Raw genomic sequence first — 17,977 nt, 5'->3', positions numbered from 1 at the left:
GGGTTTCAGTGTCATGAATCTGTCCTTATTCCACCTCTGCTGCTGTTTTTTTTTTTTTTTTTTTTTTTTCCAGAAGTGGGTGTGTATTTAAATCAAAAGCCCAGCTGTGACCTTTAACCTCTCAAAGACAAAAGGAGCTGCTACAGGTCCTGTTTCTGTTTCTCTAAAATTTATAACATTTTATTTATTAAATTAAGGGGAGAAAAAACAGAATTTCCGGTATTCGTAAATTTACAAGAAACAGATTCTGATAGTCTCTCAGATTAAAGTCGTAAATTTACAAGAAAAAACTCAAAATTTATGAGAAAAAATACTAGAAAATTCTGAGATTGTAAAGTCACAAATTTATGAGAAAAAAAAAACACTCAAAAAAATGTTTTTGTTTGTTTGTTTAGGGAACCACATTGCTTAACTTTACTGAATCTGGTTCTTGGTTCTTTGGGAAAAAAAAAAAAAAAAAGGAAAAGGAAAAACTATTTCTCCAAATTCTTTTCTCATAAATTTACTAGTTTATTCTTAAATTCTGTTTTTTTTTTTCCTCCCCCAGTGGCCCTAACATGCCGCCGTACATGCTGTATTTCCAACAGTTAGTAAACCATTTGTAAAACATTTTTTATTTGTTACATTTTGGCACTAAATTGCCTCCATAATCCAGTACAGTACTCTGTCAGCCGAGGACTCAGAGCAGAGATGGTTGCACTTTTTTATGCTATTTTTATCGCCATCCATCTCCTCCTGTCATTTTGTGGTAGCAGTCGACTTTTCAAAAGGTGAAGATCTAATTTGGGAAACGTGGCCGACGTGCTAACGAAGCACAGAGAAAAAGACACAAACCGTTTCAGAAAGGCCTTTATTTTACCAGCTGAGCGGTTCAGAGAGCTCGCTGCCGGACAAACAGCAACCCTGAGAGACAGAGGAAAACATAAAAAAACAACAAAAAAAAAAAAAACATAAAAATGACTGTAGAGATTTTCGTTTTTAAAAAAGGAAATCACATACAGCAGCCGCAGCGCTCACAAAGTTTGTCATTTGACTTGAACGTTCACCAACACCCAGTCTTAGTCCCGGGCTGAGGTTTGCTCCGCCGAAGGCAGCAGTGGTGTTGGTTTGAAGACGACTCTGTGGGACCAGCTGAGCTCCCAGGTTTCCAGCCAAACTGCAGAACCAGAGTTTGTTATCATTTCGACCTGCATCGTCTGTAAACCTGCCTTGGATTAATGATTATCGTATGAGATGACGGCGCGGTCGACTGTCAGATTATACAGGATCAGTCAGGTCCACGCTTCCCATTCACTGTCTATGTAAGCAGCTGTGCAATGCATTCTGGTATTTTGTTGCATTTCAACAGACAGGGCATCATGCTGGCATCTCCTCATTTGCATAAAGTTGAGGTCTATGCTAGTTTATGCAAATTAGCGCCGCCTCCAGAAACTCCATAGAAACTTAAATCAGCCGTCGATCTGAAACGAAGACGGGTTCAGCAGCTGCAGGGAAAAAAAAGAAGAAAAAAAAAAGCCGCCATGTTGGTCTGGTTTGAGATCCAGAGGGAGGACGGCCCACTAGTGAAGTGTTTGTCCAATCAGGTGCAGCGAGGAAGTTATAAGAGAGAGCAGCTGTCAATCATCAGCAGCAGCCACGCCCATCAAGTGTCTAAATGTGGGAAGCAATGTAGCACCTGGCGCCAAACACACACACACACACCTGTGGACACAAACCATCAGCCTCTGTGAATTTTTTTTCTAGTTCTCAGTTTTTTTTGGGTTTTTTTCATATTTTTTTCCCCAACAATGGCCCCAAGACGCCGTCGTAATCTGATCATTGATGATCTGGTTGGCTGAAAGATATTAAAGCTGCACAAAATAATTTCAGAACCTTTTACCCTGAAACCAGCCTGTGCTTCATGAGGACGTCTGACTATAAACCATCAGCTCGTCACCTGCAGCAGCCACTTTGCTGCTTTTCCACCACTTTTCTCTCTTTGCTGTCAAATTCCAGCCCGGAATGAAGCTCCGCCCACTTCCCCCCCTCGTCTCCACATCACTCAAAGTGTCTCTGAAGTATCACACTCTGCAGATCAATGGATAGATGTCCAATGAGTGCAGGGGAAAGTTCATTCAAAGCAGCGCCACCTTGCAGCTTCGCCACATTTTCAAACTGGAGCTCAGAGACAAAATAATCCAGATTAGTCCAACAGGATTCTTGAAATGAAGCCCTCGTTTCCATCGAGAAAAACAAATTCTCTCACGTTAACTTTAGGGTTTGAGCTCTCAGCGCCCTCTGCTGGCCAGAGGTTTTATCCGACCACAAGATGGAGACTGAGAGCAGGAACCAGTTTGTGTGTTTGTTCAAAAGTTTCCATCACAGCGGTACGGAAACAAGACTGGGACAAACTTGTCTGAGCTAAACTGAACCGTGGTGCATTTAGTGACCTTTATCAGGTTCTCCTTTTGTTTTGTTTATTTGACAATAAAAATTAAAGACATACAGAGCAATATTCATTAAGTCATTAAACTTTTTTTTTTTTTTTTTTTTTTTTTTTTTTTTTTTTTTTCTATTGTGGTTCATCTTTTAAATAAAAAATGGGGGAAGCAGCAGGAGGAGTCCAGTTTGGATTTTGGCAACAAACTTTGGAGACGAGGAGAAGCAGGATGGAAACGGCAACATGGCCGCCCTGCAGAGGCTGCTGCTGTTTGTGTCGTGTGTTTCTGGAGTGTCAGGCTTCGTTCAGGCACAGAAACCACATCTGTTTGTCAGATCGGATCTCAAAGACACACCGTCATCGGATCAGATCAGTGTGTCCAGACATCTCCGGCATGGGTTGCTATGGTAACGACAGGCGTCAGTTTCCCCACGCCGGTTCAACAACATGGAGCTCCGTCGTCCGCAGAACATCGCTGATGCGGGAGGCTGATAGTATTTACCGTATCCATGGTAACAGCAGCCGGTATCATGCACCTCCCTCACGCTGACCCGGCGTTGTTGTCATGTGATTCGTTGCGAGCGACGTGACAGGCGCTCTGAGGTCCTGTCTGAGACACTGAGCCGCATCTCAAAGCTCCTCCAGATGTGGTTTGGATCTGATTTGCAAAAACTGTTCTGAGTGTTTTTTGAGGTACAAACTTTTCTAAATGATTAAAAAAAAAAAAAAAAAAAAACTCAGCATGGTAGTCTAAACAAACCCTCAGCTGCTTCTCAAATTTAAAAAAAAAAAAAAAGAATTAAAAAACAAACTGACTGGACTTTATTATATCAATTTAGAACCAAAACATAACAGTCTGTCAAAAACCAGGAGCCTCAGAAAGCAGCGGGGTCACATTCCCCTCGACATGTCCCACCTGCATCTACGTACTCACAGTTCTCACACACACACACACACACACACACACGCTCCTGTCTGGGTCGGGCTCAGCGGCTCAGCGGCTCAGGACTCGCTGCTGTTTCAGGAACGTGTTCGGCCGCTGCTGGGACCGAACCTGCGCCTCTGGCTCGCGGGACGTCCTGCAGCAGGGAGGGTCACTCCGGGATGGCAGGAGGCCAGTCCACATCCACGGACTGAGGAGGAAACACAACACACACACACACACACACACACACACACACACACACACACACACACACACACACACACACACACACACACACACACACACACACACACACACACACACACACACACACACACACACACACACACGTCGCTTTTATTCATTTATACATATTTATGAGTGCAACAGTAGAATGAGGCTCAATTACAAACGAATATTACAAAGAGCTGCTTCAGAGAAATAAATAACACCAGTATCATAAAAACAAAAACTCGAGTAAACAGAAAATGAGCATAATAATATTACAAAAAAATTTAAGTTTATTATAACTTAACCTTTTCTATCTTTAATCAGTTTCATCGTGTTGATGTTCATATTAAATATCACTAATAAAATCTATATATTAGGGGACGATTAACAAAAAAAAACTTTGCCTTCTGAATATAAACTTTACCTAAAAAATTTTAAATCATATAATTATCCTTAAATATAAATATAAAGAGGCTCAAGTGCTCTGTCCTCTGTGACCTCAGGGGGACAATGTGTGAAAAATAATGAGCCAAAAATTAAACTAACTCCTTTCTTTCCCCATTTTAAAATCAACTTTACTTACTGAAGACTCATTATCATAAACTAGTATTCCTTATTCCTTTTTTTTTTATCAAAAAAAAAAGAGAAAAATTACAGATAGAGCAGCAGCAGTGAGATAAAACATAAAAATACATTTTAAAAGCTTAAATGAATGAATCAATATCAGTTCTTGTGCAGGTCAGAATTTGGTGGCACACATCCTGATGCAGGATCATATTTCTGACGTCTGTTTGAACACGCTCACATCTTCCCTACGCTCCTGTGTGTGTGTGTGTGTGTGTGTGTGTGTGTGCAGACGAGCACTTCTAAAAGCACGGCGACGCGCTCTCCCGTCGCCTCCCTGCTGCTGTCTGGCCTTTGATGTCGTCAAAATAGTAAAGACGGTTTATTTTCGGATGTGCGGCGGAGGAGAAGTGTGTCCTCACCTCGACGTCCAGCTCCAGGATGTCGGTGTCCGTCTTCAGCAGCTCACACAGGTTGGGTTTGGTGCGGCCAAAGTCTCCGTGGACAAACTCCTTGATGTACCTGACAGCTGCTATTAAGGAGCGATCCGTCAACAGAAATACAGTCTATCTACACACACAGTCATATTTCCTCCTCCCTGGCCTGAGCAGCCTCAGTCGGGTTTCAGGTGAATCACCAGCAGGTAAAGCACTGAGCGTCTTTCTAAAATCAAACTGTGCAGCTGAAGTTACAACTTGTAAGACTTTCTTTTAACGCTGCCTGGAAGGACGGAGCCGCCGAGACCCAGAGGAGAAGATTTTAAAGGCAGAATGAGTTGGATTTTCCTATTAAATAAAGCGATGTACAGACTAGGGCCGTCCTAAACGATTATTTTTCTCCCGATTAATCTATCAACTATTTTTACGATTAGTTGATTAGTGAAACGATTAATTTTTCAATTAATCTAGCAATTTTTTTTTTTTTTGTTATGTGTGACGTGCATTGTTAAGTTTCGTTTCTCAAAGCAGTGAGGCGCAGTCAGTGCTGCTTTAACTCATTCATGCTGCCGTGTTATCATAAATTCGTGTTAGTTGGTCATTAGTTAGTTAGACTTAGGATTGTCCAGCTTTTTGCTTTGTGTCGTCCTCCAGCAGCACCGGGATGTCACTGCTCTCTCGGTAGTGTTTCAGGTTGAGATAAATTGATTTTCAGACTTTTTATGGAGCCGCAGATGCCGAGGAAATGGGATACCCATAATTTGAAGACTGACAGGCTGACAGTGATTCCTGATATTAAAATAAGGCGCATTATTAGTCATTATTTAAGTTATGAATGCTCTTAAAACTTGAATTAACATTATCATTTTACAGGACGGTGTACAAATTTGTCTTAATCTGACATAATCTGCCATAAATTCATGGTCAACATCCCGGTATTAAAACTGATGTTACTTGTATGCGGATTCGTCCATTTAAGGAAAAACATACAACGACATCATGAAAGCATGCATCGAAAATGTTTGGAAAATTCAGATAAATGATGATCACTGACTGACTGAAGGTTACAGTTCACATCACGGGGGTGTGTGTGTCAGGTGTGTGTGTGTGTGTGTGTGTGGGAGGATACGTCCCGGCCTGGGTCTTCAGGCTCAGGTAGAAGTGGTGCGGGTCGAGGAGGCGGGTGCTCATGCTGTGGACGAGGCGCTGGCGCACGGCGAGCGCCCGGCGGTGCAGAACCCTGAGCGGCGTCTTCTGGTCGATGCTCAGCTCCTGACAACACACACCAGCGCCGCTCAAAACCCTCCGCTACTCACGGTTAACAGGACGCCGGGGCGCGACACAACACCGGGAGGCGTCAAGTTTAAAGGAACACTTCACCCATAACGCACCATTTTTGTATCAAGCACTGCCTTTGTGCTGCATCCAGTCCCTGCTCAAGAAGGTTTTACTCATAAACCTTGACCTGATGGAAAAATTGGGACCGCAATTTCACATTTTTACAACATAAAAATGCTGTCAAAAGTTTAGTTTCCAAAGCTCGCACTCGTCATGCAGTATAATGCTCAGGACGTCCCAAACACACGGATTTTTGCTCAAATTTTGCTGCAAAGACCAAAATACTGTTCTTTTTGATACAAAAATGATGCATTTTGGGTGAAATATTCCTTTAAACCAACTAAGACTTGCCAGACATTCCTCACAATGTTTAGCTGTTATCAGGTGCAAATCTGAGCCATGACATGATTTTTTTTTTCCTTTTTTTCCCCATTTTTCCATTAATAATAATTATAAAAATACAATAAAAAAATATATCTTTTTTTTTAGTGGCATAAATTTTCAGCATCCTTATGCCATGATTGTTTTAATGAGCTAAAAACTAATTTTTCACCTCAGTGTGACTTCCAATACTAAAAACAGTTTGATTAAAAAAAAAAAAAAAGTACACATATGAACACACACACACACACTCTCTCTCACTTTGATCTCATCGAGGAAAGCGATGTCGTCTTTCTGAACAGGTTTCTGCGTCCAGACGAGCGCCGTGTACGACTTGGTCTTCTCCTCCTCGCCCTCCTTCATACGACCTGTCGCCTCCCTGCACACACACACACACACACACACACACACACACGTGCACACAATAACATTTAATATACAGTAGAATCATTATGTACTTATTTATCACTTACTGATTCACTGACAACTAACTGCTAATAGTTCAGTTTCGTATATTGTTTATTAAATAATGGTACACTGCATAATTTGGCCATTAATATATCAAATTAATGTAAAATCAATAACGTCAATCTGCTATCACAGCTGTTAAGAAATCCGATCAAAGTTTTTTGATTGCTTTCCTTCACATGTTAGCCATTTGGAACATGTAAGTTTAATACTTGTTCATAAATGTGAAATAATTATTATTATTTACTAATTCTGAAACAGCACTTGATGTTTGAAGTTCTTATTTGGGCCCCAAAGGAAAATGAACTGATCATTGATGAGTAGTTATTTAACCATTAATTAATTAGTTATATTCCAACTGATGAAGTCGTCCCTGTGGTTTGGTGCAGTGGAAGTCCAGTGCCGGACTGAGGAGACTCACCTGGTTACAATCTGAAGATCTCTCACTCGGATTTTGTCTGAAGATTTGTTAATGGCCTGCAGGTCGAAACAAGGAGCTCATGTGAGAATATAAACGCTTGTGCATGTGCATGTGCATGTAAAATGTTAATATCAATGATTCATAACAGTGAGGACAAAGTGAGAGGGAGAGGAAGTCGCTCATCACGTCCTTTGTGCTTTTTCTAATCATGTTCGCAGATGATCACCACCTGTTTTGATGAAAAAGCCATGCTAAAAGTATTTACAAAAATCAAAATTTACTAAACACAGTATGCAGTACCTCATGGGTTATAGTTAGTCCCTTCAACACAGGCCTTTTTTTTTGGAATTTTTGAAAAAGCCCACTAATATTTTTCATTTATGGGATTTTCACTACATGAAAGTGGCATAGAGGATGATGCAAACGACAGCTTCCTCTGTGAGCGTGCATCATGATAAGTAACAGCACCTCCTGCAGCTGCTTCATCTCCGCTCTGCTCAGTCTGGACCGATGAGGATTCAGCAGCTCCATCGCAAAGGGACGACCTGGAAAAGCGGACCAAAAAATAAAAATAAATAAAAATGAGAATCATCTGTTTGTCTTCGCGCTTGAGAAAACAGGAAAAAAAAAAAAAAAAAAACGCAACGTCAGGTTTAGGTTTAATGTGTGTCTCACCGTTTCCGAGAGTCCTGACGTCCACATCCTCTCTTCCGGAGGAGGAGAAGTTAAATCCTGATGAAGAGGGTAGAGGGTCTTATGTGATAATACACTGAGGAGAATTTGATTTACAATCTGTCGGTGCTTTTCCATCATGTGGTATCGGCTCTAACCTGCTTTTTGAGTTTTCCATTTGGCAAAAGTTTGCGATAGTATCTGGAATTAATTTCTGGAACATCTCAGTCTAGGTTCTAAGCAAGAAGAGCCAAAACGCTGCAGACCGCTAGAAACAACCAGGAAACACAAAACGCAAAACTCGCGAAACTTGTGTCATAGTTGATAATCTATGCATGTAAAAACAATATTTTTTTTCAGCGAATCTCTTAGTTACTGTGAAGGCCACAAGAAACATGTTCTCACTCCTACATCACCACCTTATGAGTTTCTTCTGCAATTAGTAAGATTGTATTTTCATTTATTGTCACACAGTAAACCAAGCTACACACTTTCCATTTAGTATTTCAGTTTAGTAGCATTTTGATCCGCGCTTTGACAAGACATTAGTTTCTATTTGGTTGCACACATTTAGTCATTATTGCTGTTGGGCGAGCAGTATAAAGGGCAAATAAATTTCTCATTTATAATCACATTTATAGTAAAGTTATGTAATGCGTATGTAAGAGTAGTTTTGGTTTTCTGCTAACTTGCTGGACTTTGTAGCTATTTTGATTTGGTAGCTTTTGTTCACTCCTGTGTGTCTAAGTAGGCTGAAGACCTGGCATACAAATTTCCCCTATCTGTCACCTGGTTGGGTCAGTCCATGCTAATTTGCTGTTTTTTCAAGTTGAGTTCTACTTAGCTGACCCCTTTTTAGAGCCTATAACTTTCATTTGATTTGCTTGCTTTGTATCTTTTTGAAGTTTGTGGCTAAATAAAACAAATTTTGATGCAGAACACGTGTGGCTCCTCTTGCCTGCCTGCTTGGTCCCTGACAGTTTCTCTAATATTGTTCATGTGAAGCAGCCATTGTGGAGGCTGGTAGAGAAGGGAGGTAAGACTACACTGGCAGGGCTTCGCTGTGAGGGGTTTCTAGGAGCAACAGAAAACAAAATCCAGAAAAGCAGCTGGCAGTAGAGCCGACACTATGTGATGGAAAAGCGTCATCCTGTATACGTGTTCGGTCTCCATGTGTTTGGTGGGGCTCACCGTCGGCCCTGAAGGCAGACAGGATGGGCGCAGCGATCAGCTCCTCCACCGACGACTCCATCCTCCTCTCTCCGTCAATGACCCAGGGGGTCTGAGGTAGACTGCGGCAGAACTTGTTGTACCTGCCTGGACATCGAGCGAGGAGAGAATGCAATGAGCAGGGGCACCCACACCTGTCTGGGACCATTTGGGTTATTATCGAACCAATTTCCCCTCTGGGATCAATCAAGTATGTCTGATTCTGGTCTGTCAACGAAACAGACAGAGCGGGGTCGTCGAGCGCCGAGGCTCATAGTGCATAAAAGTGTCCGACGCTCTGCTGCCTCAGTAACTGCAGAGCTCCAAACCTCCTCTGGCATCAACATCAGCACAGAAACTGAGCGCCGGGAGCTTCATGGCATGGTGGACGAGTCTGGGTTTGGGGAACGCCAGGAGAACGTTCCCTGCCTGAGCGCATTGTGCCGACTGTGCAGTTTGCTGGAGGAGGGGTCACGCTGTGGGCTGGTGTTTCTGGGCTCGGCCTCGGCCCCTCAGCTCCACTGAAGGGAAATCTGAACGCTTCAGCTCACCGACACATTTTGGACAATTCTCTGCTTCCAGCTCTGTGGGACCAGTTTGGGGAAGGAAGGCCCTTTCCTGTCCCAGCATGACTGAGCCCCAGTGCACAGAGCAGCTCCATAAAGGCGTGGCCGGCTGAGTTTGGGGTGGAAGAACTTGAGCGGCCCGCACAGAGCCCCGAGCTCAACCCCATCCAACACCTTTGGGATCAACTAGAACGGAGACTGGGAGCCGGGCCCTCTGGTCCAACATCAGAGTCTGAGCTCACAAATGCTCTTCTGGATGAACGGGCAAAAAGATGAGTGGAAGCTGTTCTGCTGCAAAAGGGGACCAACTCCATTTTAATGCCTCTGGATTTAGAATGGGAGCTCAGAGAAGCTCCTGCAGGTGGAATGTGTAGATGCCTTGTACTTTTGTCCTACAGTGTATGTTGCCAGGTTGAGTCAGCGATCCTACCTGCCACAAACACAGCAACATGGAGACACTGGACGTCCTGGAAGCTGCAGCTGCCGGCGGGACGAGGCGGCGGACACGGGTAATGTCTGCACAAACATCGATAATAATCACAATGACAGTCATTTGATGGGGCGGTTTTCAGGACAACATCACGGCGTGGCGGCGATGCTTACTTCAGGAACTTGTCGGCAGGTATTTTCTCCAGAGCTTTGACCACCGCCATCCTGGTGAACACCGACTGCAGGGAGGGAGAACAAACGCTGTTAAAGTGGAAATCCCAGTTTTAAGTCAAGGTGGTGTTTCTGCACTGCGTATCCCAGAGATCACCTATCAATCAAACAGTGAGGGGGCGGGACCTAGATTTCCTGTTGATGGAGCTATCGCTGCTCAACATAACTACCCGGTTCTTCTTCTGTTTATTCTAGAAATGTGAAACGCATCACTTCCTGTGCAGCAGCAAAGAGCTGCCAGACATCAAACGTTTAGAACAGATGATGGAGGGATGCCTTTGGTGGAAATTTTATCATTTTATCTCTTTGTCAGTTACTCTGCTTGTGGTCCCTTATGATATACCAGTTAGGATAGACAATTTTTCAGTTTTAACTTTTTTATTAATATTTTGACCTTCTTTCTTCTGTTACTTTATATGTGTTTTATGACTGGAATTTATTTTATTTATTCATTTATTTATGTTTCCCCTTATTTTTGTGTTAATGGCATTGCTAACAGTGTTGTAATATATAGAAGACAATATTCTCTTTTGGTATGTGTGTGTTTGTTACTGAAACTGAAAGTTTAAATAAATTTTAAGTCATTACAAAAAAAATAAATAAATAAATAACACACAGCCGTCTCCCTTTAGAGGTGAGAAAACCTTATTTTAAAAAAGTTACACTCACATCAACAAGGTGATTAGTAGCATAAAATAAGAAAAAATGTGTTGTTGTTGTTGTTTTTTTTAAAGATATGCAACTCAGGTGCTTACTTGATAAAATGTAAACACTTACAGATTAAATCTCCTACATTTTAGAGATATTACATGACGGACCTCAGGTAATTATTCTGATACAGAAAGCAGTTTGTGAAAAAAACACAATAAACAGTAAAGGAAACCCATAAAAATAATTTTCCTGATAATAAAACCAAACAAAACTGTCAGCTGTGTGTGTGTGTGTGTGTGTGTGTATGTGTGTGTGTTTGCTCACCAGTTTGTTCTTGGTGGGTTTGAAGCAGTCGGGACAGGCCGTCGCTCTGCAGGAGCCGACACACACACACACACACACACACACACACACACACACACACACACACACACACAGGAAGGATCACTCACTCACTTGTTCACTGTAAGGTTACTCAACTGATTTCCATAACTGATAGAAACTCAACATGACGGGTTTTTTCTTGACCAAAACTTTAAAGTCTGAGCTCTTCATCCAGATTATTATTCAGAGGAACATAACATGAACACAGTGAAAAATAATATGGAGAATATCTACTTACTGATTTTTTTTTTTTTTTTTTTTTTTTTTATCTTAAGCAGAAAAAAATTCATAATATAACTTGACTTGTCCTGACTTATTCCAAGAATTTATCTAAGTCCCTGTCTGGCAGTACGGCAGCGCATTAGTGCCACTGTAGGGGGAAAAAATAAGTTACGAAGGAGGAGTGGGTGGGGTAATATTCTGATAAAAAATGCAGAATTTATGAGATTAAATTTGTAACTTTGTGCGAAAGAGCACACAAATTTATAAGGACAAAAAACTTGAAAATTACGAGATTATAAAGTCGGAAATTTATGAGAAAAAAACTTGGAAGTATAGTTTATTCTCTTCCTGTGGGATTCCGTCAGAAGGAAATCCAGAATCCCAATCTCCTCCTCAGCATCTGGACTCTGAAGAGATGTTGCCGTGACTTGGGCCGATTCAGGAGAAAACAATCTTGTGATTCTGGGCTAAAATCAGCAGGATTTCCTTGTTCCTGAATCCCATGGCAAAGTAGAATCTGCTGAGGTGATCAGCTGCAGGCCTGAGACACGGCAAACGGCGGCAAAGCGAAGCCACGCGGTTTCTCTTCAAGTTTTATTTTTTTCTTGTAAGAGTTTTTCTTATAAATTTACAACTTTAATCCTGGAAATGCAGAGTTGTTTTTTTTTTAATATCACCCTCTCTCCCCCGGCTCCAGTCCCTCTAAAATGGCCTGAATACACCGTCGTACTGGAACAGACTTTTCAAAACTTGGTCAAAATAATTTTCCGGTAATTTCACGATGCATCAGATGATCGTCTTCAGCGTGCACGCAGACAGACGGCGGGACTCACAGGAAGTGGCAGTCGGCGTCCGTCTCTGGGTGAGTGAACTCCACGCCGACCTCAAACACACTCTGAAACCAGCAGAACACACAGCCCACTCTGCATCTGTCAGTCAACTTCATGTTTCAGCCATTAGCTCTGGCTTAACTCTGAGACTGGATTAAATTATGGTTTATCAATACATTAATAAGGAAATCCTTCTCCAGGTTTTATCAGGGACATATTCAATGACTTATTTACATGTCAGCTGTCGCTCCAGGTCACCATACAATGATTCAAAATGGACTAGGTGGCCAAATCCTCAAACTACACGTTTTCAACAATGTTGTTTATGTGTGAAAAAATTAAGTTAATCAGTTAAAGAAAAAAAAGGAAATTTTGGGCAAATCCTCTTTTTCTGAGTTTACCCAAACTGACACAAGATGTTGGCAACACGCTAACACGCAAATGTGTTGACAATTTGCAAAAACGTTTTGGGTAAAACTGTCCCGTCCTTTAACAACGACTACATGAAAATAAAGCAGGTGGAACTTTCTATAATAAGAAAGGGTGAAAATAAAAAAAATCTGTTTATATCATTAAATAGTAGTATGAAAATAATATTCTTACATAAACTTTACACTTTGTTCACTCAATAACTGATTGAAAAACCTCCAAAAAAACCCCACAATGACAATGTAAATAATCACCGAATGCAGCTCTACATTGTATGAAATTTGCCAGGTAAAATAAACGACCTACTTCACGCACCTTGGTAACCACGGAAACGCCCCGCAGCTCCTTGGCGATGAGGCTCTGCATGATCCACTTGAAGGCCTCCTTCACCTGGATGACGTCGTCCTTGTCGAGGGTCATGCACTTTTCTCTGGTCGGGGGAAAAACGAACGAGCCGGCATTAAACACATCGTCTGATTCTGAGCACACGGAGGGAACAAAGTGGACAAAGTGTCTGTACCTCACTTCCTTCTTCACGTGGAGCCAACAGGAGTGCTGCCGGAGTGACAGAGAGAAAAAAATCAACTTGACACTGAAACTGGAATAAATTCATGTCATTTACTGTTCAAGGCCGTGTTTTTCTTCTTGTGGTGTTTTCTTCACATGTGATGTATTACTGAGCCTCATACACATGCTCTTTAGCCAAATTTAACATTATTCATTTTAGAGAATTAAACAAACATTCCCATGAAAATGAAGTATGAGCCTTTGTAGACGCTATACATTTTGTTTCATCTTGTAAATTACTGAAATTTTGCTCAAGTTTAATCCCAAACACAAAATCTAGGAACAAAAGAACACAAAAAAAAAAAAATCATAGAAAGCGATCCAAGGGACTCAAACAAACACAGTCTGATGATGTAAGTACACCATCTAATGGTTACAGAGCAACACCACTGGTTTTCAGCTTTAGATAAAAACAATATTCACACATTGTTAAGGAATAAAACAAGTTTTTGTTGTCCGGCTTTCCCAATAACCTCGACAGCAAGATCACACTCGCAACCTGCTGGATTTCTGACTAAACCTGAGGACGGAGAGAGAAAAGACTGAGGGAGGCGCTGAGGAGAGATTCGTGAACTAAAGATAACCAGCTCTTTAAACTGTCATGCAAGTTTCTAACACCGACAATACGAAGCTGAACTTTAACAACATAAAGTGCAGTTTCAAAGGGAAGGGCACCACCCCTTGTTATGACGTGGTGAAGAACGATGAAGGCCACTCAATACTCATAATAATAGAATTTAAAACACCTCCAGAGTTCAGGACAACCCTTTTACCCCATCACAACCCAAAATCTACATGCATTTTGCTCCAATTTTCATGTTTTTATGCACATTTGACATCAAAACTTTAGATTGAAGAAATGCATTTAAAAGTGTTTCATTAATTCTCGGGGTTATTAGTTCTGGCATGAAGCTGAGGAGTTTTATTCTTCCTCGGCACGCCATCACGTTTCAAACTGCACCGGCTGCCTTTAATCGACCGAAAATGTAAAATTCAAACAACAATCTTTTTAGCTCCACTGGCATCACAGCAGCTCCAGCTGGGCGAACTGAACACCTGAGTTGGAATTGATTTGAAACTACAAGTTAAGCGAACAAATTCATATGGAAATCTTTAGTGGCACAAACTAAGAAACACAGGTTGTTTCTACTAGACACGCTGTTGTTGAATCAACGTAATATTTTATTTTAAGGCAGACGTTTCATGGCAATCTCAAGTCTGATTGAAACGATGAAAAGTGTAATTTGACAAATAGGCTAAATCACTTATTTCTCACACAAACACACACACACACACACATACACACTGACCTCTCGGACACACAGCTGAGCGGGGAGAGAGACAGACAGCACCAGGCTGTCAAACTCGTAGTTTTCTGCCTTCACCGCCTCTGCGATCTGTTAAAAAAAAAACAAAAACATGTTCACCTGAGTGTCACTTCCTGTCCGTGACGTGACATGACAGACAGCGAGGGGTTAAATAAACAACACACACCTTGACGGCCTGCGTGTGTTCGGACAGCTGCTGCAGGATCCCCAGACAGCAAACACACACACGCGACGCCCCGTCCGCCTGAGCCTCGCTCACACTCTGCTCCAGCTTCATCCTTTTACTTGGTGGGTCCTCTGAGGCCTCTGCTCCCGCTGCATCCTGGGAAGTGCTGTTCTCCTCTGTACTGTTGGGTCCCGCTGCATCATGGGAAGTGCTGTTTCCCTCTGCAGGCTCTGGTGCCGCTGCCTGCTCAGATTTGCCGTTTTCTGCATCGCTGACGAAAGCCTGGAGTTCCTTTAGTGAGTCCTGGGAACGAGAAGACGAAGCAAAGCCGGATGGATCACAGAATAACTCACAAAGTGACCGTCGTCCCGGATCACTGAATCCACAAGAGTCTCAGCTTTCCAGTCAAAGCCAACTGATGCAGCTCCAAGACTGTTTAGGCCCCAGTCTGCACACACACACCATTTTACAACAGGCCACAAGAACACATGTGGACTGCAGGCTTTGGGGCCCAAACTGCATGGGATTAGCAGAAGGTGGGCATGTCTGCAAAGGGGAGAACCGCGGCTGCCCAGAGAACCCATTTTCATCCACACAGCTGGAGGTCAGAGGTCAACGGCAGGTTTCCCCTCGCCAAAATGTAGCTTAATGGAGTGATATCGAGCCGCCTTGTCAACAATCATGACATGTTTGCTTCCACTAGATTCCTTAGATCATGTAGTTTCATATGATACCAATACTGTTTATATATTTATTTAGGGTTACTTTATTTTTTTCCCCACCCCTAGTGTGCAATACATAGTTTTAACGCACACCAGCCGGCCAATCAGAGAAGAGTATTCATGCAGACTGAGGTCTAATGTTGACTGTGTGGAGGTCAGGGTCCAGGTGAGGCAGGGTGGAGGTGGGTCCTACCTGGCAGGGCTGCCTGTAGGCGGCGTGCAGGCCGACGCAGCAGAACCTGAGCACACAGCGAGCGCAGCAGCCGGCCGCCAGCAGCTTCTGCACCAGCGGCTTGTCCTTGTCCTTCAGAGGCAGCATGGAGCCGCGCTGCACACGACACGTCAGGTCAGCATGGAACACAAACGAGGTACATGTTTGTTGCAGCTCTCACTCTTTCACACACCTGAACCCAAACAAGGCTCATGCACCTTCATGCACGGCCTGCCGAAGTCGATCTGTGTCAGCCAATCAGCATGAAGCCCTTAAATGGATGAATGAAGTCTTGAGGACCGGCTTGGGAACCACTGGTGTACAGTGCGTTATCCTATGTGATACTGTACATTTATAATAATAAAAATAATAATAACTTATATTTATATAGCGCCTTTCAAAACACCCAAGGACGCTTTATTATATTGTTCAGTATGCAAGTATTTTATTATATCATTTACAACCTTGCATTAATTGATTAATTATTCTATGTATGCTATATAAGCGACTGTAAAGTGAAATTTTACATTATAAGCATTCATCTACTCTACACTACTCACAAAAAGTTAGGGATATTTGGCTTTCGGGTGAAATTTCAGGATGAACCTAAAATGCATTATAACCTTTACAGCTGAACTTAATGTGACCTTCTGTAAACTTTTGAATGCACATGTCCAACTGTTCAGTGTTTCAGTACTTTTTGCACAAGTTGCTGTTCTCTAACGAGGAGTTTAACGGCAAAATTCACATCAGGTGTTTGATGCTCCAGCTCATCGAGGTCGTATCATTAGGGAACGGCTGCTGGAGGCTGGGGTACCTCAGATGGAGTGGCCTGCACTTTCTCAGACCTGCATCCCATAGAAAACCTATGGGATCAGCTGAGTCGCCGTGTAGAGGCTCGGAGCTCTGTACCCCAGAACCTCAATGTCCTGAGGGCCGCCCTTCAAGAAGAGTGGGATGCCATGCCTCAGCAGACAATAAGTCGACTTGTGAACAGCATGAGACGTCGTTGTCAAGCTGTAATTGATGCTCAAGGGCACATGACAAGTTATTGACACTGACATTTTTTGTTGTGGTATATCCACCACTGTTGTTGGCTTTTGTTTCAAGAAATTGTTTGAGATGAGGAAATCACCAGTGCATGCTTCTACTTAAATGCCCTACTTTCATGATATAATATCACTGTAGCGTGAACATTTTACATTTTACATAAATTTCACCCAAAAGCCAAATATCCCTAACTTTTTGTGAGTAGTGTATATACAGCCTATTCCATAGACATTTTGCAGCTATATTTCATTATACACAGTCTTTGCAAAGGTTCAATGTCTATTTTATAGCTGTATATCCTTATAGCTTATGTATAGGTTCTCGTTTCTTCTTATGTTTTTTGTATTCACCCATTTAATACATTTTGTTGTGTTTGATCATTTTTCTAATGACATTTTAGTGTCTCTTCTGGTGTGCAGAGGTACATTTTGGGGTGTCTACTATTGTTCCTGTGCAGTGGCCGGACAACCTGCTGCTGGAACACAAGAATGCACCAGTTTGGGATTAATAAAGTGCATCTGTCTGTCTGTACACTATCTGCAGGATGTCTGTCCAGGGTTAGCCGGCTGCTAATACACTGCCTAACGCTGCTCGTGTGCAGACTGTTTGCATTGAGAGCAAACGGCGCAGCCTGCAGAGCTCCGGTGATAAACCCACCTGTTACGGTTGCAGTTGATTTCCGAGGATGTGAAGTTAAAGCGGTCAGATATTTGGTTGCATGTCCGGCCACCAAACACTTTTTTCATGGAAGCAAGACAGCGTGAGTGAGTCCAGATCCGGAACAAGATCGCTGCTTAGTCACCGCACAAAACTGACAGCTCGTTTAGTTTGCGTCTAATCGCTCCTTTTTCTATATAATTCAACCAATAAACCTGGAATCATTTTTTTTTTTTCTAGCGTGCGACCATGACAGCAAACTCCCATGCCTGCCCTGCATGCTGTGTATCCCGACTGGCACATTTCCAGGCGACTTACCGACGTCATCTCCAAGCGCCAAGCCTCTTGACAGCAGGGTCCTTTTCCTCCTTGAGTCGCGGCCGGTGGCTCTGGAAGGTTCTGGTCGGGTCTGCGGGTTAATCCTAATCTGAGCCCATCCGAGGCCGAGCGGAGCCGTTTCCAGTCCGGG

The 17,977-nt window shown here is 42.6% G+C and overlaps 1 protein-coding gene across 3 annotated transcripts; it reads right to left on the bottom strand.

Annotated features, from left to right (window-relative positions):
* Positions 1-2,552: 2,552 nt before the first annotated feature.
* pus10 (pseudouridine synthase 10) lies at positions 2,553-17,940 on the bottom strand. Of its 3 annotated transcripts, none has more exons than XM_030056752.1 (18): positions 17,827-17,940; positions 15,784-15,918; positions 14,869-15,171; positions 14,685-14,771; positions 13,328-13,362; positions 13,114-13,237; positions 12,382-12,443; positions 11,267-11,312; positions 10,235-10,299; positions 10,062-10,147; positions 9,048-9,173; positions 7,860-7,916; positions 7,653-7,729; positions 7,185-7,240; positions 6,557-6,674; positions 5,706-5,848; positions 4,562-4,661; positions 2,553-3,552 (listed from the first exon to the last, which is right to left on the bottom strand). In XM_030056752.1, exons 1-18 carry the CDS (start codon positions 17,833-17,835, stop codon positions 3,514-3,516), a joined length of 1,668 nt encoding a protein of 555 aa, XP_029912612.1. In that variant the 5' UTR covers positions 17,836-17,940; the 3' UTR covers positions 2,553-3,513. The 3 variants fall into 3 exon arrangements, with proteins under 3 accessions (XP_029912612.1, XP_029912692.1, XP_029912721.1); XM_030056832.1 differs by having other exon boundaries at positions 13,123-13,237; XM_030056861.1 differs by lacking the exon at positions 17,827-17,940 and adding an exon at positions 17,509-17,820.
* Between the last annotated feature and the right edge of the window lie 37 nt (positions 17,941-17,977).

Source organism: Myripristis murdjan, chromosome 1 (genome assembly GCF_902150065.1).
Source record: "Myripristis murdjan chromosome 1, fMyrMur1.1, whole genome shotgun sequence".
NCBI classification, from domain to species: Eukaryota; Metazoa; Chordata; class Actinopteri; order Holocentriformes; family Holocentridae; genus Myripristis; species Myripristis murdjan.
The sequence above is the reverse complement of the archived record's forward strand: the minus strand, read 5'-3'. Positions and strand labels throughout refer to the sequence as shown.

Excerpts from the sequence above, each read along its gene's own strand:
- pus10 (XM_030056752.1), bottom strand. Across the intron at positions 11,313-12,381 it reads GACGCCGACTGCCACTTCCT|AGCGACGGCCTGTCCCGACT; the intron begins GTGAGTCCCGCC and ends CGGCTCCTGCAG. Across the intron at positions 7,241-7,652 it reads AGATGAAGCAGCTGCAGGAG|GCCATTAACAAATCTTCAGA; the intron begins GTGCTGTTACTT and ends TTCGACCTGCAG.